At 51.9% G+C, this 25305-nt stretch overlaps 4 protein-coding genes across 7 annotated transcripts; 2 read left to right on the top strand and 2 right to left on the bottom strand.

Annotated features, from left to right (window-relative positions):
- Nucleotides 1-540: 540 nt before the first annotated feature.
- Nucleotides 541-6081, bottom strand: LOC134132767 (neuronal pentraxin receptor-like). The gene is made up of 5 exons (XM_062564738.1): nucleotides 5267-6081; nucleotides 4185-4548; nucleotides 3658-3899; nucleotides 3338-3517; nucleotides 541-2201 (listed from the first exon to the last, which is right to left on the bottom strand). Exons 1-5 carry the CDS (start codon nucleotides 5933-5935, stop codon nucleotides 1956-1958), a joined length of 1701 nt encoding a protein of 566 aa, XP_062420722.1. The 5' UTR covers nucleotides 5936-6081; the 3' UTR covers nucleotides 541-1955.
- Nucleotides 6082-6958: 877 nt separating this feature from the next.
- Nucleotides 6959-10533, bottom strand: cbx6a (chromobox homolog 6a). The gene is made up of 5 exons (XM_062564742.1): nucleotides 10363-10533; nucleotides 9721-9764; nucleotides 9573-9638; nucleotides 9317-9383; nucleotides 6959-9159 (listed from the first exon to the last, which is right to left on the bottom strand). Exons 1-5 carry the CDS (start codon nucleotides 10441-10443, stop codon nucleotides 8035-8037), a joined length of 1383 nt encoding a protein of 460 aa, XP_062420726.1. The 5' UTR covers nucleotides 10444-10533; the 3' UTR covers nucleotides 6959-8034.
- Nucleotides 10534-11231: 698 nt separating this feature from the next.
- On the top strand, nucleotides 11232-20194 carry pla2g6 (phospholipase A2, group VI (cytosolic, calcium-independent)). Of its 2 annotated transcripts, XM_037471007.2 has the most exons (19): nucleotides 11232-11348; nucleotides 12170-12384; nucleotides 13143-13352; nucleotides 13925-14105; nucleotides 14232-14419; nucleotides 14501-14597; nucleotides 14682-14864; nucleotides 15230-15338; nucleotides 15742-15858; nucleotides 16950-17040; nucleotides 17110-17273; nucleotides 17349-17499; nucleotides 17750-17886; nucleotides 17975-18052; nucleotides 18238-18392; nucleotides 18471-18522; nucleotides 18755-18870; nucleotides 19066-19139; nucleotides 19776-20194. In XM_037471007.2, exons 2-19 carry the CDS (start codon nucleotides 12176-12178, stop codon nucleotides 19918-19920), a joined length of 2457 nt encoding a protein of 818 aa, XP_037326904.2. In that variant the 5' UTR covers nucleotides 11232-11348; nucleotides 12170-12175; the 3' UTR covers nucleotides 19921-20194. The 2 variants fall into 2 exon arrangements, with proteins under 2 accessions (XP_037326904.2, XP_037326906.2); XM_037471009.2 differs by lacking the exon at nucleotides 17975-18052 and having other exon boundaries at nucleotides 11234-11348.
- A 294-nt stretch (nucleotides 20195-20488) lies between these two features.
- On the top strand, nucleotides 20489-24535 carry LOC119217417 (dnaJ homolog subfamily A member 3, mitochondrial-like). Of its 3 annotated transcripts, none has more exons than XM_062564739.1 (11): nucleotides 20489-20846; nucleotides 21294-21430; nucleotides 21511-21594; nucleotides 21675-21887; nucleotides 21968-22120; nucleotides 22228-22375; nucleotides 22645-22709; nucleotides 22789-22947; nucleotides 23033-23148; nucleotides 23374-23468; nucleotides 23546-24535. In XM_062564739.1, exons 1-11 carry the CDS (start codon nucleotides 20654-20656, stop codon nucleotides 23686-23688), a joined length of 1506 nt encoding a protein of 501 aa, XP_062420723.1. In that variant the 5' UTR covers nucleotides 20489-20653; the 3' UTR covers nucleotides 23689-24535. The 3 variants fall into 3 exon arrangements, with proteins under 3 accessions (XP_062420723.1, XP_062420725.1, XP_062420724.1); XM_062564741.1 differs by having other exon boundaries at nucleotides 20495-20846; nucleotides 22789-22917; nucleotides 23546-24534; XM_062564740.1 differs by having other exon boundaries at nucleotides 20497-20846; nucleotides 23549-24534.
- Nucleotides 24536-25305: the final 770 nt, after the last annotated feature.

Consider the following 25305-nt stretch of genomic DNA (forward strand, 5'->3'; position numbering starts at 1 on the left):
ATCGGCTGAAGGTGAATCGGTTGAGGGTGAATCCGCTGAGGGTGAATCAGCTGAGGGTGAATCAGCTGAGGGTGAATCGGCTGAGGGTGAATCGGCTGAGGGTTAATCGGCTGAGGGTGTTCAGGGTGGAGGTGTTTGGTCTTGTTCTCCATCAGGGGCTTTGAGAAGGACCACGTGGGATGAATGAGTGATCTGCTCAGCTGGTGTCCATCGTAGATCCAGCTGTTAAACTGGTCCTCAGGTTTAACTTTGGTGGAAACTCGACTCATGGATTTGTTGTGAATAAGAAGGTTCCAAGTCCCATTCGGAGGCTTTATTACACGAGACAACAGATGTTATTGCTCATAAACCTCTGGATATCGATGCTGCTGTGGCATCAGAGCGGGAAGGTCACCCTGACACAGTGTTGGCTGGTGACCTCTCATCAGGAAACATCTTCTTTCACAATAAAAACAATAAAAACACCTTTTCTCATAATGAAAAGATGTTTCTTCATGATTTAACCTGTCGACTTTCAACACACACGTCGTTTTTGGAGATAGGAGTCCACCATTTTTCTCATAACCATTTGATTTTTTTATTTATTTTATTCATTTATTTCACAATATCATTGAAAATCCATGAAGATGCAAATAAGGAAAAGTGCAGCACTGTCACAGCCTTCAAGACCAGAAGCGACATGACGGAAGGAGAAGAAGAAACACGACAAAGAAGAAAACATTCAAACCTTCCACTATTATATTTTGGGCATGAGAGCCCATGCAGGCACTTTACAACAGGGTGACAGGTGGCATGGGGGGGGGGTAAAGGGTTGAGGTGGATTTTGTATCTGAAACCACGGAATCAAAGCCCTGATCCTCCAAACGTTGATCCACCACGTCCATTTAGAACTTTGAGTCCAGAGATTAAAACTCATGTGATGTCATCTGAAGACTTCTTAACATATGATTAACACATTTAATCCATTATTGATCGCTAACGGAGGAAACCTTCTTATTTGTTGATAGGATAAATACATTGTATTAGATTAGGAAATTCCGTTTGTTCTTTTATTGACTAATGTCCGCCAAAGGATCTGTGTGATGACATCACCACCACTGATGACATCACCGCTGTAGTTTACTCACTTTCTCTTGTGACATGTGACTTTGCTCATGCAAATGTACGTAGACACATTCCATTGGGTTCACATTGAGGGACACGATACAGTTTCACCAAAGTCATCAAGAGTCTGATCGGTGTGTCTGAGAGGGACAAAGACCATGGTCCATCTCTAAGATGAGGACAAAGACCATGGTCCATCTCTAAGATGAGGACAAAGACCATGGTCCATCTCTAAGATGAGGACAAAGACCATGGTCCATCTCTAAGATGAGGACAAAGACCATGGTCCATCTCTAAGATGAGGTCAAAGACCATGGTCCATCTCTAAGATGAGGACAAAGACCATGGTCCATCTCTAAGATGAGGACAACGACCATGGTCCATCTCTAAGATGAGGACAAAGACCATGGTCCATCTCTAAGATGAGGACAAAGACCATGGTCCATCTCTAAGATGAGGACAAAGACCATGGTCCATCTCTAAGATGAGGACAAAGACCATGGTCCATCTCTTTGAGAGGGACAAAGACCATGGTCTTTGTGGCGTGTGAGATGATGAGCATTCAGAATACAGAAGATACATTAAGACCACCGGCTTGTTTACAGCAAACAGAGAAACACTGACTCCGCCTCCCATCAGGCGCTGAAACACACACGACCAATGAAAGCGTGTCAGAGTTCAGACGAGGTTGAACTCGCTCAGAAGGGGCGGGGCCTAAAGCCCAGCCAGTCCCGTTGAAGTGGATGCATTCGTGCAGCCAGCGCTGAGGTGATCATGTGACTAAAAACAGAAGAAATACACAGCGACCACTGAACGAGTGCCTCGCCCCCACCCCCCCCCCTTCTCGAGCCTCACTGCCTGGGGCTGGGGGGGTCGGGCCTGCGGCCGGCGTGGCACGGGTCCAGGGACTCCTTGGTGGCGCCGCCGAAGACGTCCACGTGGCGGTCGCTCCAGGGCGAGATGTTTCCCAGAGCCGAGGAGCTGCAGTCGGCCAGCGCGGCCACCTCGGCCGGCTTCAGCACCCGGTCCCACAGGTTGAACTGGGACAGCTCCCCCACCAGCGCCTGGGAGGCGTCGAAGTGCCCGCCCAGCGTGTCCTGGGGGGGACAAGTCAAGGGAAGCAGGTGAGGACGCGCACAGACCGTCTCCTGCACAGAGTGAATGCGTTCAGTCTGACAGCTCTTCAAATCTGAGTCATTAGGGATCTAGTAGATCGTATCTCTGATCCTGAAGGGGACCACACGGCTCCTCTGGTGCATCCTAACCATAAAAAACGAGGTTAAATGAGAAGAAAGAAGCAGGTTATTGGATGTGTGAATGTGAGCGCCCTGAATAAACATCCATTAAATCTTGTTGTAGCATCGCTTTCTGCCGTTGCCGCGGCAACGGCAGCTTGCAGGGCAAGCTCCAGGGAGATAGTTCATATCAGACTTCATGTCACGGTTATGTAATCTAATGAGAGACATGGATGCTCCCTCAAATGCTGCTGCTCCATCCATCCGTTCATCTATCCACCCAATTATACATCCATCCATCCACCTGTTTATACATCCATCCATTCATCCAACCATCCACCTGTTTATACATCCATCCATTCATCCAACCATCCACCTGTTTATACATCCATCCATTCATCCAACCATCCACCCGTTCATCCATTCATCCGTTCATCCATCCACCCGTTTATACATCCATCCATTCATCCAACCATCCACCCGTTCATCCGTTCATCCATCCACCCGTTTATACATCCATCCATTCATCCAACCATCCACCCGTTCATCCATTCATCCGTTCATCCATCCACCCGTCATCCATCCACCCAATTATACATCCATCCATTCATCCACCCATCCGTTCATCCATCCACCCATTTATATATCCATCCGTTCATCCATCCACCCATTTATATATCCATCCATTCATCCAACCATCCACCCGTTCATCCATTCATCCGTTCATCCATCCACCCGTCATCCATCCATCCATTCATCCACCCATCCGTTCATCCATCCACCCATTTATATATCCATCCGTTCATCCATCCATCCGTTTATACATCCATCCGTTCATCCATCCACCCGTCATCCATCCATCCATTCATCCACCCATCCGTTCATCCATCCACCCATTTATATATCCATCCGTTCATCCATCCATCCGTTTATACATCCATCCGTTCATCCATCCATCTGTTTTCACATCCATCTGGCCCAGTTGGTTGATCTCTCACCTGTTCCTGTCCCAGTATAAGGACTCCCCCTGGTTTAATTGGATGCCAGGCAGCAAGCCCCTCCCCCCTGCCCTTCATCTTGCCCCCCTGATAGGCCTTCCACACCCCGTCCCTCAGGGTCCAGCTCACACAGATGTGCTGCCATTGGTCCTCAGGTAGAGAAAGAGGCAGCTGCGCCACCTACAGGTGAGAAACACACAAGCACACCAGGGCTTACCAGGAGACACAACGTGGACCTGCAGCTCCTCAAATGATGAGGTCCAGAGTCACTGGTTCTGCTACTGGTAGCAGAAGAAGACCTTCACTCCGCACACCGGTACCTTGTCGTTGATGAGCAGCTCTGCCGGGCTGTGGACCCCCTGAAGCAGCACCAGCTCGTTGGGCTGTCCCGGGACGGAGTAGGAGAAGGGCGTCCCGATGCCCCCCTCCTTGGCCCTCAGCCACATGCAGGCGGTGAAGGCGTACATCTCCGTGATCTCCTTCCTCGCCAGGCCGTACATGTAGTTGGTCCTCATGGGGAAGGAGAGGACGAAGCCTTCAGGAAACGGGGGCTCCGTCAGCGCTGAGGAGACAGGAGACGGGGACGTCGTCATGGTGACGCCAACCAGTGGTTTCAGCTCAGAAGCATGGCAGAGGTTTGTCTCCTTCGATGGACACTTTATACACACGCACACGCACACGCACACACGCAAACGCACGCGCACACACACACACACACACACACGCACACACACACACACACACACACACGCACAGACGGCATCTCTTGATTCGGAGAAGCTGCCCGACCTCCTCTTCCTCCTTCTGTAGCTCCACATCCACCATCTCCTCCACCTCCCCCACTCACTGTGCTCCACCTCGGTGAGGCGGTGGTCCGCGGTGTCGACGCCCTGGTGGATCTTCTCGTGTTCTCCTTGCGTCTCCTTCCTCATGGTCTGTCGCTCCTTCTCCAGCAGCTTGATCTTCCTCTCCAGCTCCCCCTCCAGGTCCTCCACCCTCCAGGGGCCCTTGGGGCGCCCAGCGGAGCCCTTGTACTGGGTTTTGGGGGCAAGGGAAGCAGGGGAGGCTGGACGACGACCCCCACCCGGGTGGGGGGCCGGAACAGGGTGGGAGGAGGAGCCGCCGGGGGTGGGCGGAGCCGGAGCTCTGCCGGTGTTACCGGGCGGACTGGACGGGTCCGTTAGGTTCAAGGCTGCCGGGCCGATCTCGGCCTGGAGGAGAACCAAAGGGGGAGGAGAGCAGGAAGGGGAGGAGTTAAACATGTGCATGCTCCTCAGAGGATGGACCCTCCAGTAGGGCCTCAGGGGCCAAGGACTCTGTTACTTCACTACATGTTTATTTTGTCCTTTCATTGTTAAATGTGATCTTGAAAAGGGGCAGAAACAAAGGATTATTTGGATTATTGATCAATTAAAATGTTATTAAAAAGCTTGACGTTTATTGACCAGAGAGCTGATGTGAAAAATGACATTAATTTTTCTTAAAAACAAGACGTCTGCCAATCAAACCTGTGTCTCTCCGACTGACGTCCGTCCTCCGAGACGCGTATTGATCGATGTATCGGACACATCACATGATCACACGTTACGAATGAATGAATGAAGCTACTGCAAAGGGAGGTGAATGTTTATGAGTGTGTGTGTGTGTGTTTATGAGTGTGTGTGTGTGTGTGTGTGTGTGTCCACCTCCTGCAGCCTCCTCCTTTATTGATGTCTAAGTTGCTGTCTGAAGAAGGCTGACATGGTGTGTGTGTGTGGGTGGGGGGGCAGGGGGGGGTTCAGGTGTCCCACCGGGAATCCAGGTGCTGAGGTAACGATGACACCGCTATTTGTCCCTTAATGACATAAATGTCAAATAACGATCCAGTACTTGTGGACTTTTGGTGGATTCTGAGCATCGACACACGTGACCCGGGTAGCGTTTTTTTACCTCGAGCTTCTCGATGCGGTCCTTCAGGTCCATGATGGCGCGTGCCAACTCCTCCACGGCGCGCGCCGTGGTGGAGCTGACGTCATCCCCGGCCATGACGCGGCGGGTGCCGCTCCAGACCCCGACGCTGCGCTCCGGGACGGCCCGCTCGTCCTCCAGGCCGCTCTCGCACTCGCTGAGCTTCCCGCTGAGCTCCCGGATGGTCCTCTGGTCCATGAGGATCTGGTCGTTCTGCTGCAGGACCATTTGCCGGAGGTTCTCGGCGGTGGTCCGGAGGTGGGTTCGGTCCTCCGGGTCGTCCGCCTGCTGCCGTCTCAGGTCTTTGGTCCCGCACTGACCCACCGGCACCGGCGTGCAGATCAACCGGCTGAAGCTGATCTCCTTGGCGGACCCGCCGCCGGTCTCCTCCCCGAGGTGGAGCTCGTTGAGGGGGGGGACCTCCAGGCCGAGGCCGCTAAGCGCGTTCTCGTAGGACTCCGAGCCGTGCAGCGCGCCCAGCGGACCGGCGCGCGCCACCGACCCGGGCTCGAACGGCGGCTCCGATGTCAGCGTGCCGTTGTCTCCGAGGGGCGCGGCGGTCCTGGGGGGGTAAACGCTGGCCACGATGCAGATGACCGCGCCGAGGAAGGCCAGGCTGCCCGCGCCCACGAGCACCACCGCGAACTTCATGGTGCCTGCGCACGGGAACGGATCCGGACCGGAAAGGACTCAGTGACTCCAGGAGGTGCTGCTCCGTGTCCTCCGTGTCCTCCGTGCTGCTAAGCTGCTCTCTCCTCCGCGCGTTACCATGGGGACCACAGGGAGGGGGAGGAGCCGCGCTGTGGGCATGCGTCAGTCAGGGCGGGGGGGGGGGGGGGGTTAACAAACAACAAGGAGACGGATCAATGTGTGCGCGCGTGCGTGAGGCCATAAAAGCAATGTGAAAAATAAAAACTCAAACAAACACATCTGTAGATGCACGATGTACACACAAGAAGAGGGTGGAGGAGAAGGAGGAAGACGAGTAGAGGAATATAAAGGAGAAGAAGGAGCAGGAGGAGTAGCAGGAACATGCTTCCTGTTCCTCCAGATGGTTTCAGAGAAAAAAGGATCTCAAACTGCTGATTGTAATCCTTCCTATTCGTTTTCAATCACCCAAAGGAGGAGATAAAGGTTCAGAAGATTAGATCTCTCCTCCAGGCAATAGACCTCAGGAGGAAACATCTGGACCAACCAGTCCAGCTGTTCTTCTTCTTCATGGAGGTTCTATTTATGTTTAGAGGAGATAAAGAACATCTGGGCAGTCCTAACATCTGCCTCCTGCCATGGGAAGAAAGCTCCTCTGAAATAACAGGGTCAGAAGAACAGATCTAGAACAACAAGCTGTAACTAACATTTAGATTATTATTATTATTAAGTTGCCAAAGGGGAAGATCATGTTTACATAATAAATGAAGTCCATCATTATCTAAGATAATTGATTGTTTTAAATTAACATCTAGTGGAGACCTGTCAGCCCGCTGGAACACGTTGGCTCAGCTCCGCCCCCCTGTGGTGATCCTCTGCACGAGCAGCATGACGTCACCTCCACTCAGGAAGACCTGATGCTTTAGCTCTTATTCAAAGATGAAAAACGATTTACTTTGACACAAACATTAATAAATATAAATGCATCACATCAACCCCCCTGAACAATAGAAACAGAACACCTACTTCTCTTCAAAGAGCTTTTAATCAAAAGCCAGAAACACATAAAGCAACAACACTGGATCCACAAAGTGAACAATAAGGGTTAGAACGTCCTCATAATGTACATTATTCATTCCACACATTAAACCAGCCGCCGACAAACCCACGTTGGACTATTCATAGAAACAAGGCATTCAAAAGGAAACATTCATATTATGCATATGTTTAAAAACAGGTATTAAAGTACACGAGAAACACAAAGAGCTTTTTCAATACACAAAGCGTCTTTATGCTTATTTTAAAATCTCCTTTGATGACATCACACATGAAAGCAGAAGAAGTCAAAGACCTGTAGAAGATTACAAAAGTCTGAATGTGAATAAATCAACAGCCTGTTCATGATGGAGGCCACAAACAGATCTACACACGTGTGTGTGTGTAGATTTTTCATGTATTGTGCGTGTGTTCTTCATGTAATACATGCGTCATAAATCCCTCGCGTTGCCCCTGACGACTGCATAGAAACAGCGCCCAGAAGCACCTGTCACTCACGGATGAACTCTGTGAAGCATCATTTCATGACAGTTTATTAACAAAGGGAGGCAGAGAGCCGTCGCCATGACGACCTGCAGGTCTCTGAGGACCATGGTTCAGCCCACGCGGCCCGTAGCCCTCAGAAGCAGGGCCAGGTCCGAGCCGAGGTCATTGGGATGAAATCTTATTGCAGCACATAAATATCTCATTTAGTAGGAACCAACACCTGCTCTGGATTCAAAATGGCTGATGAACTACATGAAAACACTCAAATGATGGGTCCAGATGTGCCAAGTGCAAAAAGGGGGAGGAGATTTGTGTCTCTCACGTGCGCAGAGTTTGATTACGAAGCTCAAACACGTTTTACACCAACAAGCCAAGCGTCTAACAGATAGGCTCCTCCCCCTGCAGAGTCGGCGCCGCGCAGGTGGACGAAATATGGCGATTTAAGGGGCGTGTCAGCTGCGTCCAAAGGGTTAAAAAAAAATAAGCTCTTCTCCTATGCAACGGTTACGTTTGATTCGTCATCACACAAACATGGGCGCGTCTCAGAGGGGTGGGGTCTGCTATGGCTTGGGTGGAGGGTCAGAGGAGGGCGGGGCGCCGGGGGGGGAGGAGGGAGCATCGGCGCTGGCTGAAGGGGAGGCGGGGGAGGGGAACTCTTTTATGGTTACGGTGACCAGGTTGGTGGTGACGTCGGTGACCACCACGTCCTTGGAGCTCGGCGCCATCTCTGGGTGCCAGTTGGGGTCTCCCTCGGCGGGGGGCCTTTGAGGGTCAGCGAGGGCGGCGCTCTGGTCGCCGGGGGCGACAGGCTGGTGGCGCTTTGCCCCGCGTTCACAAGCGCTTTTCCTGCCTCCCTCTTGAGTGGCGCTACTGTCCGACGCCGCCTCCCCCTCCTCCTCCTGCTCCTCCCTCCTGAGGAGGGGCTCGGAGGAAGCTTCCCCCGGCTTGGCGTTGGGGGCCTTCTGGGACCCCGTGGGGGCCCCGCTGGAGTCGATGGGCTCTGCGAGAGGCGAGCAGCTGCTGGTGCAGGACCTCCTTTCGGGACAGGCGGAGCCTGAAGGAGAAGCGGCGCCGGCGCTGGAGCCCGGGTGGGACTGAGGGGGCACGGGGCCCCCGCACTGCAGCCCGAAGGGCTTCCCGTACATGGGGAAGCCCAGCATCTTCAGGGGCGGCTGGAAAGGTCGGTAGGGGGCGTCGCCCTTCTTCCCGATGATGCGGTTGCGGGACGGGATGTTGTGGCGCCCCGCCGTGACGCTCCGGCCGCCCGCGCCCCCCCGGCCCGGCTTGTCAATGACCTTCAGGTTGAGGATGATGCGACCTCTCTTGACCTCCCGGGGTTTGACCCTGCGGTTGAGGATGCGGACGGTCTCAGAGAAGGGGGAGGCGCGCAGGCGGGAGGGGAGGCCGCCGGGGGTGGAGAAGGAGGGCGCCATGGGGTCAGAGCGGGGGAGGGGGCGCCGGGACATCCGGTGGCAGCGGTGAATGTCTTTCTTCAGCTTGTGGGTGGCCGCCAGGGAGTTGAGTTTGGGAGAGGGCGCCACAGTCGAGGAGGAGGAGGAGGAAGAGGCTGCGTGGGGCGGGGCGGGGGAGGAGGAGGAGGGAGGTGCTCTGCCGGGGGCGGAGCGTGGCGTAGTGTGGCGGGTGTCTGAGGCTCCGCCCATGGACGCTCCCTTCTGAGCCCGAGTCTGCAATAAGAGGAGAGTTTCATGGACGTCATCATCAACTCTACATCCCAACTGTGGCTGCTGTGAAAACGCCAACAAGGACGTTCCTGTTCATCCGTGTGACCTCCTGAGGTGGAGAAGCTCGTCAGCAGACAAATCACAACAAAGGTCACCTCACCTTCCCGGTGGGGGTCTTGGGCTTTGGGCCCCGTTTCTTCGGCCCGTGCATTTCCTGTTCCCGCTCCCTGGGGAAGAAATAAAGAATATAAAAAGTTTAGACGAGTCGCTTTGAAGCTCAAACGTTTTCTCCTTTAGGAAAAATAACCTGAAACCAAGAGGAGCGATGAAGCTGGGGGAGGAGCCAAAGAAGTGAAGCATAGTTATAATGTTCTATTACGTCTGAACATGCCATCAAAGGAGAAGGAATAACTCACTTCCGCTCAAAGCCCAGAATCAGTCGGTCGTCCAGGATGTTCTCCTCCGGCTCCCAGGTGCTGTGCCTGAATCACCAAGCACAACATGAGACGAGATACAAACATCTCCCTTGATAAGGAGGGCTGATTTGTGAAGAGAAGGACCTACTTCATGGCCCATCCTTTCCATTTCACCAGGTACTCGAGTCTCCCCTGCAGCAAAGACAACAACACACACAGGATGAAAGCAAGCAGCTGCTTCCCGTCTCACGTGGTGGAAACATCTGTGACAGGAGCCGATCTCCCAGCCCCTTATCTTCTACTTATTCCTCCTCATCATCATCAGCAGCAGCAGCAGCATCAGCAGCAGCAGCAGTGGATGAGGGCAATGGCTGCCATGTTAGGAGTCTATTTCCCCCCCCCATCCCTTAGGAAAACAGTCTGTTAATGTTAATAGCCTTCATTCCGCGGCCCTCATCCTCTTATCGGCCGTGGTCCACAGCCGGGCTTCGTGTGTGTGTGTGTGTGTGTGTGTGTGTGGGGGGGGGGATGTTAGTGCATCGCCCTGAAAATACGGCCATGGCTAGTTAGCCTCCAGCTAGCTCGGGCTAGTTGGCTTCTAGCCAGCCACGGCTAGTTAGCTTCTAGCTAGCTGCGGCTAGCCGAGGGAAGGCGACCGTTAGCCGCGAGGCCCTGCCAGCGTATGGACCGCAGCCGGGCCGAGCCGAACCGAGCCGAGCCGCGGTGACCGCGGACCTACGTCTGCGAAGAATGGGGCTCGCGGCGGCAGGCGGGTCGCGTGAGAGCTCACCTTACGGACGCGGCGCTTCAGAATGGCTTCAGCCGCGAAAACACGGTCCCCCGTCGAGGAGACCTCCATCTTTCCTCTCATGACCGGAGAGAGCTGGCGTGAACAGACGCGCGCGCGCGCACACCCACACACACGCGTATGCACACGCACAGACACAAACACATGTACACGGACACACACACATATTTACACACAGATGTTTGTGTATATATTTATTTACACATAGTTATGTAGATATATAATCACACAACTACATGTATGCATAATATATACTTAACTTTATACTTAAGTTCTATATATATATATATATATATAAATTGTTTTATTCCACTGATGTTGCAGTAATAGAAGATTATTGTATGATATCTTTTGATTATAAATCATTATAAACTGAATGACTTAATTGATGTGGAAATATGTGTTTGTATTTGTGTTTTTAGTTGTAAAGTTTATCTTAGTTTACCTTTTGGATGAATATCATGTATGCATTTCTTTTCAACTTTAAACTTTCCATTTGTCTTTTCTTGCTGCTCTTTTCCGTTGGTATTTTTTTGGTAAGTTTTTCGTTGCAATGACATCTGTGTCTTCAACAGTCCACTTTCCAGAGATATAATGTGATGATTAGATATTATGTTTCCGGAGATATATCTAACAAAGATTATACGAACAAATACACTTACAAAGGATGAAGACAACAATAATTATAATCCTACGAAATATCGTACTCGTAATAATACGATTATGGTATGTTTATTTAATAATTTGATTAAGATTATGACATATATTCTAAACCTAATTAGATTTATTCCTAATCCTCTTCGATGCATGACGCCCCGCCTCTTTTACCTAGCACGTCCCTCTCCCTGAGCTCCGATTAGAGCGACTCGCGTCACTCACGCTTGGTATCAAGTTCGGTTGCACTGCGGCGCGGTTGTTGATGTCGCTGTCAGGAGTCACCGCCGCGGCGTACAGCTCTTAAGCAGCGGGTAAGAACGACTCACGTCGGCGAGCTAACGCGGTTAGCTTCAGTCAGCCGTTAGATAACTGCGGCACTGGGGCTCTGGATGTTAACCTTTGAAGAAACGGGGTCCAGGGACCCCTTATTACGGGGACCAGCCTCTTAGCACCGTCACTGTCCCGGAAGTGGACAGCTCTTACATTAGTGTTAACCGGAAGTACAGAGTACAGGTAATACCTGCTGCTCCTCAGTTTTATATAATTCATTTAAAAATAGAAAGTAAGTGAATGTACAGTAAAATATGATACATGACGCTCAAATTAGCAATAATTTTAATTAGTAATAATTAACAAAGTACCACGTGTGTGTTTGAAGAGACAAGATGAGGTGAGTACAAGGGAGAGGTTCTCCTGTGGATGGAGGTTCTGATGGAATGAGGTCCTCCTGTGGATGGAGGTCCTCGGGGAGAGGTCCTCCTGAGGATGGAGGTCCTGATGGGCCGGGGTCCAAACAGCGCTTAGAACACTGTGTGTTCCAGGGTGGAAGAAGCAGTACTGCAGAGAGAAAGTATTCCGTTACGAGTCAAAGTTCTTCATTTAAAATCCACAAATGTAGTAGCATAGAAAATCACTATTGTAAAATACACTATTGACAAAATAGAAGATTTTCTGAATCATTATTCAATTGTCTAATTGCTGTTTTCGTGTGTCCATCATGTGACGCAGCTGGTAGAGCTACTAGTTTTTCTGTAATAGGTTTTAATCCGGTTGAGTAAAAGAAAAATATTCTGCTCTGAAAGTAGAAACAAACTCACACAGTGGTAAGTAGCATCCGCTCTTTGTTTCTCAGGAGACCATGCAGTTCCTGGGCCGCCTGCTGGACACCGTGTCCTCGGTGTCGACCCTCTTCACCAACCCGTACCGCGTCAGAGACGTGCCGCTGTCCGACTACGGCGGGGCGAGCAAGGTGCTGCTGAAGGAGGACGGACGCTTGGTCCTGTACAGAAACACCCAGTCCTGGGACTGTCTGCTCATGTGCCCCGAAACGCCCAACGTGACCCTGAGGTCAGTGCTGAGGTCGTCACGGATGCTGTATAACAAGTGGTCATCGTGTGAAGTGAACATATCTAGACTGAGAAGGATGTAGAGACCTCGCACACTTCTCTGGCAGAGCAATCAGCGTGTGATCTTCTGCTCCCATAGACGTCTATGAGGAAATGACTCTACTTCTGTGTAGTGACCAGCAGGAGGCGACTCCTCTGCTCCCATAGACGTCTATGAGGAAATGACTCTACTTCTGTGTAGTGACCAGCAGGGGGCGACTCCTCTGCTCCCATAGACGTCTATGAGGAAATGACTCTACTTCTGTGTAGTGACCAGCAGGGGGCGACTCCTCTGCTCCCATAGACGTCTATGAGGAAATGACTCTACTTCTGTGTAGTGACCAGCAGGGGGCGACTCCTCTGCTCCCATAGACGTCTATGAGGAAATGACTCTACTTCTGTGTAGTGACCAGCAGGGGGCGACTCCTCTGCTCCCATAGACGTCTATGAGGAAATGACTCTACTTCTGTGTAGTGACCAGCAGGGGGCGACTCCTCTGCTCCCATAGACGTCTATGAGGAAATGACTCTAGTTCTCTCTTGATTTATTCCCTCAGTAAACATTGTAAACATGAGTTTTTGGTCTCAGTCTCTAGTTTCAAGTCTTCTTCATAGCAGCATGATGTTCATTTAGTAGATTATGGTCCATGTAGAGTCTCAGAACATCCGATGTTACCATGACGACGTCCACTGAGCGTGGCTCTTCTCCTGCCTGTACCAGGCTCTTCCAGGTGGCGTCGGAAGTGGACGCCATGAACTTGTTCCCCCAGTACGCCCTGAAGCTCCGCCCCTTCTACGAGACACTGTCCCTGAAGGCAGAAACCGTGCAGCCGATCGCCGACTGCATCCGCAACCACCAGGACTGGAGCTCCGCCCACATCGCCGTGGAGACGGGCCTGAGAGAGTGCCTCAAGCATAACTACGTCCAGAGGTAAGAACAGTGATCATAACAGGTTAATGAGGTTGTTATTCAGTTCAACTGGAGGAAGAATTGATAAATACAGTACAAGTACAAATACAAGTTCATTGAGTCAATTCCCGACACCAAAATGTTTTTTTGTGTTCGTATTTTGTGTTGAAAGCTGCAGTCTATGGACAGTGTGGAATACATATCAGGCAACATGTGGTTAAATAAATGTGGTAATATTAGATTCATTTGATTACTCCATCTCTGAATATTCATTGACAAAAGATGGACTGAATGATTTCCAACATTCACACAATGTTTTTATTAGAGCTGTCAACATTAACGCGTTAATCTTTGCGCATTAATGTGGCCGAGATTAATGCCACAGAATATTTTATGGCAGGTAACTGCGGCACACTGAAAGTAAACAAAGTTGCGCAATACGTGACCAAAGTCGTTCATTACCACGACGACATCGTACGTATTCACTCGTGGTTTATTAACGTCTTCTCGTTGCCGATGACAACAGACCAAACAACTGTCCTTGCGTCCTCGTTTGAGTCCCGAGGAGAACAAGCCGTCTCTCTGTCCCACAGTCAGATAAACGCTCGGGACGCCGCCGGTCAGACGCCGCTGCACCTGGCGTGCGAGCGCGGCGACGCGGCGTGCGTGAGGCAGCTGCTGGAGGAAAGCCAGGCGCGCACCGACATCAGAGACCAGCACGGGGACACGCCGATGCACTGCGCCGCCAAGCAGGACGCGCCCGCCGTCATCCAGGTGAGACCAGCGCCAGGGAGCAGGAAGTGACCATATATGGACCGAGGAGGACGTTGAGACAGGATACACGTGCCCGTGTGGAAGGGTTAGCATTAAGCTAAAGGATGCCCCCCCCTTCTCTCTGAGGTCCTGTGCTCGCGGCTGTGCTCGGGGGTGAACGAGCTGAACAACAACGGGGAGACGCCGCTCCACGTGGCGTGCCGGCTGGGCCGCGTGGAGTCCGTAAAAGCCCTGCTGGGGGGTGGGGCCAAGTGCGGCGTCATCGGCGGCACGGGCTACGCCATCCACAGCGCCATGAAGTACAGCGAGAAGGGGTGAGGGGGCGAGGGGGGGGGGGGGCTCCAGAGATACGTGGGGACATGAAGGATGCAATGTAACGGATCTCTTCCTCTCAGCTGTGTGGAGGAGATCCTCCAAGCGGACCCGGGTCAGATTCACGCCGTGGACTCTCTGTACGGGGGGACGCCGCTCCACTGGGCCAAGACGTCCGAGGTGACATGTCTCAGTGCCCCCCCCCCCCCCCCCCGTCTCCACAAACGCATCCATTCTGACCCCAACACACGTTCTCGGTTCCAGATGTGCCGCCTGCTGCTGGCACACGGCTGTGCGGTGAACTACCTCAGTAAGACGGGGGAGAGCGCCCTGCACATCCTCACCAGGAGGGGGCGCTTCGAGGCGGCGATGGTGCTGCTGACCCACGGGGCCAACGCCAACCTCAAGGGCCAGGACGGTAACACGGCCCTGCACCTCGCCATGAAGGTGACCTCCGCCTGCGACATGCTAACATGTCGACCACGTCCCTCCCTGAGAGACGGAGATCCCATGATCCGTTTTTCAAATTAAGAACAGAAAGGTTCAATCCCTTCATCTAGTTTGCTCCTGTGATGTTTTGTTGTAATACTCATGTTGGCCACACACGGCGTGTTTTAATTAAAGCGTGTGATTAACATGTTTTGAGAACGTGTCAGAATAAGTAACGCAACAATGTGACTGACAAGCCTCTTCTTCACTTGTTCGTCAATACATTGACTATTTAGATCAGATTTATTGAACCGATTACCACACTTCTCTGGTCTCTTGTTGGAAGAACTTTCTATCAGGTTCTTATTGTCGTTGTTGCTCAGATGGACCACATGGAGCTGATTAAGGCTCTGATCGTGTTCGGCGCCGACGTGGAGATCCACAACGACCTTGGAGAGACGCCCGGACTCATCGCTGCTCGCACCAGCAAAGGTGAGAGGGAGGAGGTCACGGAGCGTGTTTGACCCGTTTGAGCTTCGTCACGGCGGTGAAGATGTCTCGTCTCGACTCACCAAACCTGCTCACCGCTTCTGGTCGTCGTACGTGAGGCTTTAGTCGGTTGCTAGGATACTGAAAACAGGTTTAGGTGGAAACGGAGCTGCCGATCCTTAGTGAAATTGACTTGATCCACTTCTGCAGCCATGAGGTCGCCACGGTAACCAATGACACAGGAATGGACAACAGTGGACTCATTATGACACAATATGGAAGCACAGAGCTGTTTATTGTCCTCCTTTGTTTCATAAGATGCATAACAACCAATAACAGACATGTTCTCTCTGCTGTGTGTGTGTGTGTGTGTGTGTGTGTGTGTGTGTGTGTTTTTACACCAAAGGTCCAAATAGAAAGATACTGCTCGACATGCTGTGTAGCGTAGGGGTCCAGCGTTGCCTCCCTCCCTCCCCCGGCAGTCCTCCCCCCGTCTCCACCAAGGCCAAGCCTGCAGGCATAGGTAACAGCAGCTCCCCCCCCCCCCCAATTCCTCCAGGTGCATTGGGGGTTTTTAATTTCTCTTCCTCACATTCTTCCAGCTGTCTTTGGTGTTAGTGTGCAGCATTTTGTTTTGAACAGGAAATGTTTATATAAGGATCGAAGAGAATGGAAAGAGCTGAAATTCTTAGAGACCTGTCAATCAGTGTGTAGCCCCGCCCTAAAGCATTCCCTCTTTATGGTCTGTTTGACTCATTCACTAAATGAACATCACGCTGCATTGAAGTAGAGTAATTTCCTCATAGACGTCTATAGGAGCAGAGGAGTCGCCCCCTGCTGGTCACTACACAGAAGTAGAGTCATTTCCTCATAGACGTCTATGGGAGCAGAGGAGTCGCCCCCTGCTGGTCACTACACAGAAGTAGAGTCATTTCCTCATAGACGTCTATGGGAGCAGAGGAGTCGCCCCCTGCTGGTCACTACACAGAAGTAGAGTCATTTCCTCATAGAAGTATATGGGAGCAGAGGAGTCGCCCCCTGCTGGTCACCACACAGAAGTAGAGTCATTTCCTCATAGAAGTCTATGGGAGCAGAGGAGTCGCCCCCTGCTGGTCACTACACAGAAGTAGAGTCATTTCCTCATAGACGTCTATGGGAGCAGAGGAGTCGCCCCCTGCTGGTCACTACACAGAAGTAGAGTCATTTCCTCATAGAAGTCTATGGGAGCAGAGGAGTCGCCCCCTGCTGGTCACTACACAGAAGTAGAGTCATTTCCTCATAGAAGTCTATGGGAGCAGAGGAGTCGCCCCCTGCTGGTCACTACACAGAATGCAGCTTTAACTCATGAAGCTTTCCTCCATACATATACAGTTTGTTAGATGTTGATGTCCAGAAACAATAATAACAACTCGCCCCCCCCCCCCCACATAAGGTCAGAAGTAAATTCGTACTTTGTCCTTTAGGAGAATCCTGCTGGTTCTGCCGTTGATGTCTCTGTGCCCCTTGTGGCTTGTAGCTGTAACTACAGCTGTGTGCTACGCCTTGAGCCTTTTCCCTCCGTAGTGCACACATTGGATGCCATGTGTATTGATGGCTGTTGTGATTGGCTGACAGGGTTTCAGGATGTCCTGTACGCGGGGGCTGCGTTCGGTGCAATAAGCAGAGGCGCGTCCGTGGTGGACGGCGCCAAGATGGCCGACAGGAAGTGAGTAAGGACTCTCTTTGGAACTGAGCGAGGTCTCCCTCATCCTAATCGTTCTCCTCCGCTCTGCAGGATGGACCGCATGCTGTGTCTGGACGGTGGAGGCATCAAAGGCCTGGTGTTGATCCAGATGTTGATCGCTCTGGAGCGGGAGGCCGGTCGGCCCACCAGGGAGCTCTTTGACTGGGTGGCCGGAACCAGCACCGGCGGCATCCTGGCCCTCGCCATCGTCCACGGTGTGTGTGTGTCTTTGTGCTGCCATGTGCTCGTTGGCATCGTATCAGCCACAGTGACGTCTGTGCCTTGTGCAGGTAAATCCATGGAGTACCTGCTCTGCCTGTACTTCAGGATGAAGGAGCAGGTTTTCAAAGGGTCGCGACCCTATGAGTCGGCGCCGCTGGAGGACTTCCTGAAGAAAGAGTTTGGAGAGAACACCAAGATGACGGACGTCTGTTACCCCAGGTGACCCTTCATGTGCACTTCTTGAATCTAAACCCGCGGTCCCAAACCCTGTCACCTGACTTGATGAAGGTGTATTTTATGTACTTCCTGTGAAATGAAGCTTTCTTTTCTTTGAAGATGTCTTCTTTGTCTCCTCAGGGGCATTTCCCCTGTTTTTTGCTCGTTGCAATTAATCGCTAAGAAAGTCATGTGATGAATGTGAGTGGTGGTACGTTGATGCGATGAGTCCTGCTCCGGTCCCGTGTTTCAGGGTGATGGTCACCAGCGTTCTGGCCGACCGACACCCAGGCGAGCTGCACATCTTCAGGAACTACAACCGGCCCTCCGTCAGCAAAGAGCCGCCGTACGCCACCACCGCCACCTTCAAGCCCCTCACCGTCCCTCAAGGTACCCGCACGCTGCCCCAGCGGCTCGCTCGGCGCGGCGTGCGCCTGAGCTCTGTGGCGTTGTTTCTGAGGCCATGTTGTTGTTGCAGGATGGGAGGATGAGGATGTGTTGGTAGTAGGATACTCAGAGGAGCCCCCCAGAAAGCGTAGGAAGGTGACCGATGAAGGTGTGTGTCATTTAGATAAAGGAGTCAGTCAGGTCTTCATGCTAAGCTAAGCTAAGCTAAGCTAGCCTCCTCACTTCTTCTTCTCTGAGCGAGGAGGTGAATCTCGTCACCCAATGTCCGACTTCCAGTTCACAATGAATTCTGAGCATTGAGTTTTCTTAATGCCTCTAACGTTCTTACGCCAGAACAACTGGTGTGGCGAGCCGCCCGCTCCAGTGGCGCCGCCCCCTCCTACTTCCGACCAATGGGCCGCTTCCTGGACGGAGGGCTGCTGGCCAACAACCCGACGCTGGACGCCATGACGGAGGTCCATCAGTACAACAAAGCTCTGAGGGCACAGGTGGGGAGTGTGACATCACTCCGACCCTTTGAAGTGGTTTTAAGATCATTAAGTGATTCGTCTCGTCCTTCATCTCAGGGCCACGGAAACCAGGTCAAGAGGTTGGGGGTCGTGGTCTCCCTCGGGACAGGTGAGCAGCCTCACAGTCTAGAACAATCCTTGACGTATATGTCTGAACATTCAGTTCAGAGGAAGTACTGCGCCCACACGTCTCTGTTTGAGACCTGTCAATCAGCATGTAGCCCCGCCCCAAAGCATCCCCCGCTTCATGGTGTGGAGATCTTTCAATCCGGGCTCTTCTCAACGCTTCATCAGGTCCAAAGCTAAGCCTCAAAGAGGATTAACCACCCGTCTCTCTCCAGGTAAACCTCCTCAGGTGGTGGTGAGCTCCGTTGATGTTTTCCGACCCTCCAACCCTTTGGAGCTGGCCAAGAGCTTCGTAGGAGCCAAGGAGCTGGGCAAGATGCTGGTGGACTGTGTGAGTACGGCCATGGATGTGAACATCTCAAAAAATAGGGCTGTGAGTTCAGCACCTGGTCAGAGCCCTGTAGATACTCAGTACACTTCGTCCAATCAGAACACAGATTTATCTTTTCTGCCGCTTGGTATAAAGTCTCCTCCCTCTCTCTGATTGGTTGTGTCATGAAGCCCCTCCCTCTCTCTGATTGGTCAGTGTACAGACTCTGATGGCTGTGCGGTGGACAGAGCTGGAGCTTGGTGTGAGATGATTGACACCGTCTACCACAGGTCAGCTGACTGAAGCCTTCTCTTCTTCTGTGTTTTTAATTAGCAGTCTGTCCAAAGTGTGAAGTTGCTCCATTTTAGACAAACAGTTGGGTGACTCGTCTATTTACATCTTTCAACCCGTGAAGCTAGTTGTTCTTCTGATGTTCCTTAGTGTTACTGTTGTTAAAGCACTATGCAAATAGAATGTTGTACTTTCAAAACCTCTACAGAATCATCAATATTCAGAGACGCCATGATACTGACTTATTGTTTCATCTTTTCTTAACTCAATGCATTGAAGGTAATCGACACGATTAGTCCTTCCAGCCAATCAGCATTGAGATGCTCCTCGTGACATCACTGACGTCTTCACGGATTCAACCAGATTCCTTTCAGAAAATAAACCATTTAAAAGTTATTTAATCATCATCTTAAAGAGAGACATAACGAATTCTGACTTTTTACTGGTCATCATCATTTAGATACTTTAATATTTATATTTCCATTGTGATTAAAATTCTGTTTTTGGGTTCACACAGTTGTAATAAAGCAGCCGACTGGTGTCCTCATAGATGCTGTGAACACGCCCCATGATGATGTCACGATTTCCACAGGGCGCTTGCCCACATGGTTGATTGTCTCCTTGTCTCCGCGCAGGCTGAGTCCCCAGCTGTCTCAGGAGGTGATGCTGGACGAGGTGAGTGACGCGGTCCTGGTGGACATGCTGTGGGAGACGCAGATGTACCTGTACGAGAGGAGGGAGACCCTCTGCTCGCTGGCCAAGCTGCTGCTGGACCAATGAGAGCGCGGCATGGGGGGGGGACCTGTGAATCTGAGACGGGGAGACGATCCAATGACCTTCTAGCTCCCACAGCCCTTTGCCCTGACGGCGCCGGCTGAGCGCTAATGCTAACCGTAGCATTCCTCCCACTGAGGATGAAAGGTCTCCTTACGGCCTCGTCTCCAACTGAAGACCAACCGCTTCCTGCACAATGTGAACACGGGTTATTGTCATTCTTTTTGTATTTGGGTTCATCATTGATGTGTTCTATGCTAATAAACTATATTAATATGTTCATGTAAAGTTGTTTCATTCATAAAGTCAAACTCAAAGGCTCAGGTAGGAAGACCTTTGAGTGACCCCCCCTTCATGACATCACTAAGACGCCACCTCCACCATCACCTCTTCAGCCAAAGCGACCACATCAGTCTCCAAGCCTCGTCTCCCTCCAGCTCCCAGCATGCACTTCACCTCCAAGGGAGCTTTACCAATTTGTCATTAATCTTAGTCAATAAGGGGGGGACCAGTGTATGAATATCTGTGGGAAGAGGGGCGGCCCCTGAAGGGAGAACCCTCACATACCTTCTCTCTGACCTTTAAGCCTGCGAGGTGCAGACGGCCGTGACCCCCCAGCGTGGAGGTGCAGTAACACCCCCGCATGGTGGCCAGCCTTTAGACGTGTGTCTGCCTCAGTCGCTCATGTGCGGCGCATGCGCAGACCGCCGCTGACGTCTACGCCGGTAGTGACGTGAAAATGGCGTCCCCGGCGTCCCGGCTCTCCGCACGCTGCTTGTCTTCCGGACGCCGCTGCGCTGCTTTTCTGAACGTCCTCGCCAGACATGCGGCGGCATGTTCGGCCGCTTTGTCGCAGTCACACGGCGGGGGGGAAGCGGTCAGCTGTCGGGCGTGGACACCCGGAAGTGCCGTGACATTGGGAGCGCTGAGAGGTGAGATGACGTTGGCTAACAGTTAGCATGGTAGCTGTGATTAGCATAGCATAGCATGCAGAGCGGCTGTTATGGACTCGTTCTGGCTGCTCTGCGAGGTTCCCCTCAGCTAGCTGAAGGCTAACACCTCCGTGGGTCGTTAGCACTGCTTTGAGTGGGATGTAACTGCTCTGTTAGTGTGCAGCAGGATGGTGACGTCATGGTGACGTTATGTTAGATTTGTCTAGTTGGTTGTTCTGATCGATGCATTCCATGAATGATTCCCTGAGGGGAATGCAATGATGCAATGATTCCTGACCTTGTTATTGATTGACAGCTAGCTTCTTGATGCTAATTGAGGGCTCTGCACATAAACGACCCTCACATCGACTATTACAGACACGTAATCAGATATGAAATAACAGAAGTCCTGATCTCACAGTGGCTCGTGGACATTTGTCTCTGCAGGCTCCAGATGTCCTCCTGGCATCTCCTGCCTCTCCTTTCACAGCAGCAGCCGCTCAGCAAGCAGGCAGGACTTGTATGAAGTGTTGGGTGTGTCCCGCTCTGCCTCCCAGAAAGACATCAAGAAGGCCTACTACCAGGTCAGAGACGCCTGCTCCAAGCACCTCCAGGAAGACCTCGACCTCTCCCCTCATCCAGCATCTGCTTTATGTCCTTCCAGTTGGCCAAGAAGTACCATCCGGACACCAACCCAGATGAGCCCGACGCCAAGGAGAAGTTTGCCCAGCTGGCTGAAGCCTACGAGGTACTGAACATTATTATGAACATTACAGAGTTATTATGATTGGGTTGACCTGCTGTCTTGATGATGTCATTGGTGTGAAGGTGCTGAGTGACGAGGTGAAGAGGAAGCAGTATGACACCTACGGAGCGGCGGGCTTCGACCCCAGCCGAGCCGGGTCGGCAGGCCAGCAGCAGTACTACAGGGCGGGGGGGACCAACATCGACCCCGAGGAGCTCTTCAGGAAGATCTTTGGGGAGTTTTCTGGAGGCCGAGGCTTCGCCGACATCAACAACATGTTTGAACAACGGCCCGAGGTGACTCGTGTTTTCCTTTGAGGGAACGCCGGCGCTTCCATCGCGTCGCCCTAAACGTCTCTCCCCGATCCGACCCACAGTTTGTGATGGAGCTGAGCTTCTCGGAGGCAGCCAAGGGCGCCAGCAAGGAGCTGAGCGTCAACATGGAGGACAAATGTCCTCGCTGCGATGGCCGGGGCAACGAGCCGGGCACCAAAGTCTCCCTCTGCCACTACTGCAACGGCACCGGCATGGTGAGTGCCCCCCAGCAGGGGGCAGCAGAGGAGTGAGACGGACTCATTGAAGTGTGTGAGGCCGAATCACCGTAACACCCCCCCCCCCCCCCCCCCCCCCCCCGCAGGAGACGATCAACACGGGTCCGTTCACGATGCGCAGCGGCTGCCGGCGCTGCGGCGGGACGGGCTCGATCATCAGCACGGTGTGCGCTCTGTGCCGAGGGTCCGGCCAGACCAAGAAGAGGCAGACGCTCACCGTCCCTGTGCCTTCAGGTAGGTGACCTGAGGTCACCATGTGACGTCATGACGTCACTGTGTGATGTGTCCTTAGTAGGGTGTAGCAACTTGCACTTTTTAAACCATGGTTAACATTGTGACCTGATGAAGTCGAGCTGTATTCTTTGCTTCTGTCAGCACTGAAAAGCACGTGGAACCCCTGTAGTAACACCTCGAGAAGGTTTCTTCTTCTTGATGCCGACCATGCAAACAGAGCAGTGACGTTTCCTCAGTGAACACAGGAAATGGGTTTCTTCTTCTCCCAGGAGTGGAAAACGGTCAAACAGTTCGCATGTCGGTGGGACAGAAAGAAATCCTCATCACATTCAGAGTGAGTGGTTTCACTTTGAAGCCCTACGTACAGGTTATTGATTCGGTATTGGGAGTCTGACCTGAAGCGTCTCCTGCAGGTCCAGACGAGTCCGGTGTTCAGGCGCAGCGGAACCGACCTGCACTCAGACGTGATGATCTCTGTGGCTCAGGCCATCCTGGGGGGCACAGCCACGGCCCCCGGCCTGCACCAGACCATCAGCATACTGGTGAGAGGTCTATTAACCATCAGCATACTGGTTATTGTCACGCTATGGATGTTCTCCAGATGTGTCCCCTCTCACAGAGGAGCAGGAGACCAATGTTCAGAATGTGTGTTGTCAGATTCCGGCCGGTTGCCAGGCCGACCAGGTGATCCGTCTCCAGGGGAAAGGCATCCGGAGGATGAACAGCTACAGCTATGGAGACCACTATGTGCACATCAAGATCAAAGTGCCCAAGTAAGACTATTATTGAGGGTTGACGTGGTTTTCTGCACTAAAGCCTCCATAGAGGAGCAGGACTTTTATTTTGAAGGGGAAAAAACTTAGATGAAACATAACTGACATGAATGACTTTATTTACATCATCTGCAAAACGTTTTCTTCTTCTTGGCCTGTCCTCCTCATGTTGGACCTCGTCACTCAGCACCTTCACACCAATGACATCATCTCCTGTCCCCACAGGAAGTTGACTCGTCGTCAGCGCTCTCTGTTGCTAAGCTACGCCGAAGACGAGGCGGATGTTCAGGGGACGACAAACGGCGTTGAGCGGCCTGCAGGTCCGGTCCCCCCCCCCCCCCCCCTTCCCCCATCAGAGAGGTGCCCCCCCCCCTTAACCTCACTGTGCTTGTCTCAGCAGGGGGCAGCAGGAGCTCACAGTCTGGTCCCGGGTCCGGCGGCTCGGAGGAAGAAGAGCAGCAGCACCAGAAGATGAAGGAGGAGGAGGAGGAGAAGGAGGAGGAAGGCTTCTTCTCTAAGCTGAAGAAGATGTTCAGCTGACAGGTTGGATCTTCAGACCCTCGGTCACATGCCAATAATAAGGAAGCAGACAGCGGTTCACATGTGGAGATGAAGATCAAGAACACGGTGCGTCCACGCTGTGGTTACCGTGGTTACCCAGGCTGCTTTCTGTCTTCTCACCAGGCTGTGATGTCATACGGCGTCTCCTCATGTCCTCGTTGGATTAAACGCTGCAGCGGATTCAGGAAGTGTCGGTTCTTCATTATCAGCCTGCTCCCACCCTGCTAGTGAAGGAGAAAGGAGTCAAGGAGACATTTGGAACATGAGCCTGAATCAGCGGCTTGTTGTTCCATCAGATGAGGAACAAAAGGTCAGCCAAGGAGACATGGATCCTACGGTGCTCTTAGTGATGAGTCCTCCAGCTGCAGATCCACACACGAGGATGGAGGAGACGAGGATACAACCCGAGGACCTGAGGAGACAAGCAGCAGCCTTTCAACATTAGACAGAAAGATGTTTGCATCTAAAACAATAATGAAGTCCATTTGAATGTGTGAGATGCTAAGATGCTATGCTAACTTAGCATCTTAGCTTATAGCTTGCCAGGCTGTGCTACCTACTGAGCTAAAAGTGTAAAAGTTTCAGCTTTGCTTCCTTCTCTGTAATCACATTTAAAGTAAAATGACCATCTGCTCCATCTGGTAGTTTAATAAAACCTGGTTTCAAATGGTTTTTGGTTCTTAATCGGAAATAAAAATATAATACATTTGGGAATGTAGTAGATTCCGTAGTAGGCCCTGTTTGCTTCGCCTCTCCGTTGGTATTTTGTGTTTTGTTCTGACCTGTGATCAATTGTTCTTGAGTCTCAAACTCCTTTACTGTCCTTTATTTGACTCTTCGTACGTACGGCTTGGTCTTGTGAATGTCCGTCCTCACGTTCACGTCCTCATGTCTGTCCTCATGTTCACGTCCTCATGTCTGTCCTCACGTTCACGTCCTCATGTCTGTCCTCACGTTCACGTCCTCATGTCTGTCCTCATGTTCACGTCCTCATGTCCTCATGTCTGTCCTCATGTTCACGTCCTCATGTCTGTCCTCATGTTCACGTCCTCATGTCTGTCCTCATGTCTGTCCTCATGTTCACATCCTCATGTCTGTCCTCATGTTCACGTCCTCATGTCTGTCCTCATGTCTGTCCTCACGTTCACGTCCTCATGTCTGTCCTCACGTTCACGTCCTCATGTCTGTCCTCATGTTCACGTCCTCATGTCCTCATGTCTGTCCTCATGTTCACGTCCTCATGTCTGTCCTCATGTTCACGTCCTCATGTCTGTCCTCATGTCTGTCCTCATGTTCACATCCTCATGTCTGTCCTCATGTTCACGTCCTCATGTCTGTCCTCATGTTCACGTCCTCATGTCTGTCCTCATGTTCACGTCCTCATGTCTGTCCTCATGTTCACATCCTCATGTCCTCATGTCTGTCCTCATGTTCACGTCCTCATGTCTGTCCTCATGTTCACGTCCTCATGTCTGTCCTCATGTTCACATCCTCATGTCCTCATGTCTGTCCTCATGTTCACGTCCTCATGTCTGTCCTCATGTTCACGTCCTCATGTCTGTCCTCATGTTCACATCCTCATGTCCTCATGTCTGT

The sequence above is a fragment of the Pungitius pungitius genome, chromosome 9, assembly GCF_949316345.1.
Source record: "Pungitius pungitius chromosome 9, fPunPun2.1, whole genome shotgun sequence".
Classification (NCBI taxonomy): Eukaryota; Metazoa; Chordata; class Actinopteri; order Perciformes; family Gasterosteidae; genus Pungitius; species Pungitius pungitius.

What these genes read in the sequence shown, in the direction of transcription:
- cbx6a (XM_062564742.1), bottom strand. Translation starts at nt 10,443, where the DNA reads ATGAGAGGAAAGATGGAGGTCTCCTCGACGGGGGACCGTGTTTTCGCG. An exon ending in TGAAGCGCCGCGTCCGTAAG is followed by an intron (nt 9,765 to 10,362) that starts GTGAGCTCTCAC and finishes TCTTTGCTGCAG; the next exon opens with GGGAGACTCGAGTACCTGGT. An exon ending in ATTCTGGGCTTTGAGCGGAA is followed by an intron (nt 9,384 to 9,572) that starts GTGAGTTATTCC and finishes TTTCTTCCCCAG; the next exon opens with GGAGCGGGAACAGGAAATGC.
- LOC119217417 (XM_062564739.1), top strand. Translation starts at nt 20,654, where the DNA reads ATGGCGTCCCCGGCGTCCCGGCTCTCCGCACGCTGCTTGTCTTCCGGA. An exon ending in AGCTGGCTGAAGCCTACGAG is followed by an intron (nt 21,595 to 21,674) that starts GTACTGAACATT and finishes ATTGGTGTGAAG; the next exon opens with GTGCTGAGTGACGAGGTGAA. An exon ending in AAATCCTCATCACATTCAGA is followed by an intron (nt 22,710 to 22,788) that starts GTGAGTGGTTTC and finishes CGTCTCCTGCAG; the next exon opens with GTCCAGACGAGTCCGGTGTT.
- pla2g6 (XM_037471007.2), top strand. Translation starts at nt 12,176, where the DNA reads ATGCAGTTCCTGGGCCGCCTGCTGGACACCGTGTCCTCGGTGTCGACC. An exon ending in GCCCCTCACCGTCCCTCAAG is followed by an intron (nt 17,887 to 17,974) that starts GTACCCGCACGC and finishes TTGTTGTTGCAG; the next exon opens with GATGGGAGGATGAGGATGTG. An exon ending in ACAAAGCTCTGAGGGCACAG is followed by an intron (nt 18,393 to 18,470) that starts GTGGGGAGTGTG and finishes CCTTCATCTCAG; the next exon opens with GGCCACGGAAACCAGGTCAA.
- LOC134132767 (XM_062564738.1), bottom strand. Translation starts at nt 5,935, where the DNA reads ATGAAGTTCGCGGTGGTGCTCGTGGGCGCGGGCAGCCTGGCCTTCCTC. An exon ending in ACCGCATCGAGAAGCTCGAG is followed by an intron (nt 4,549 to 5,266) that starts GTAAAAAAACGC and finishes GTTCTCCTCCAG; the next exon opens with GCCGAGATCGGCCCGGCAGC. An exon ending in TTATACTGGGACAGGAACAG is followed by an intron (nt 2,202 to 3,337) that starts GTGAGAGATCAA and finishes TGTCCCCCCCAG; the next exon opens with GACACGCTGGGCGGGCACTT.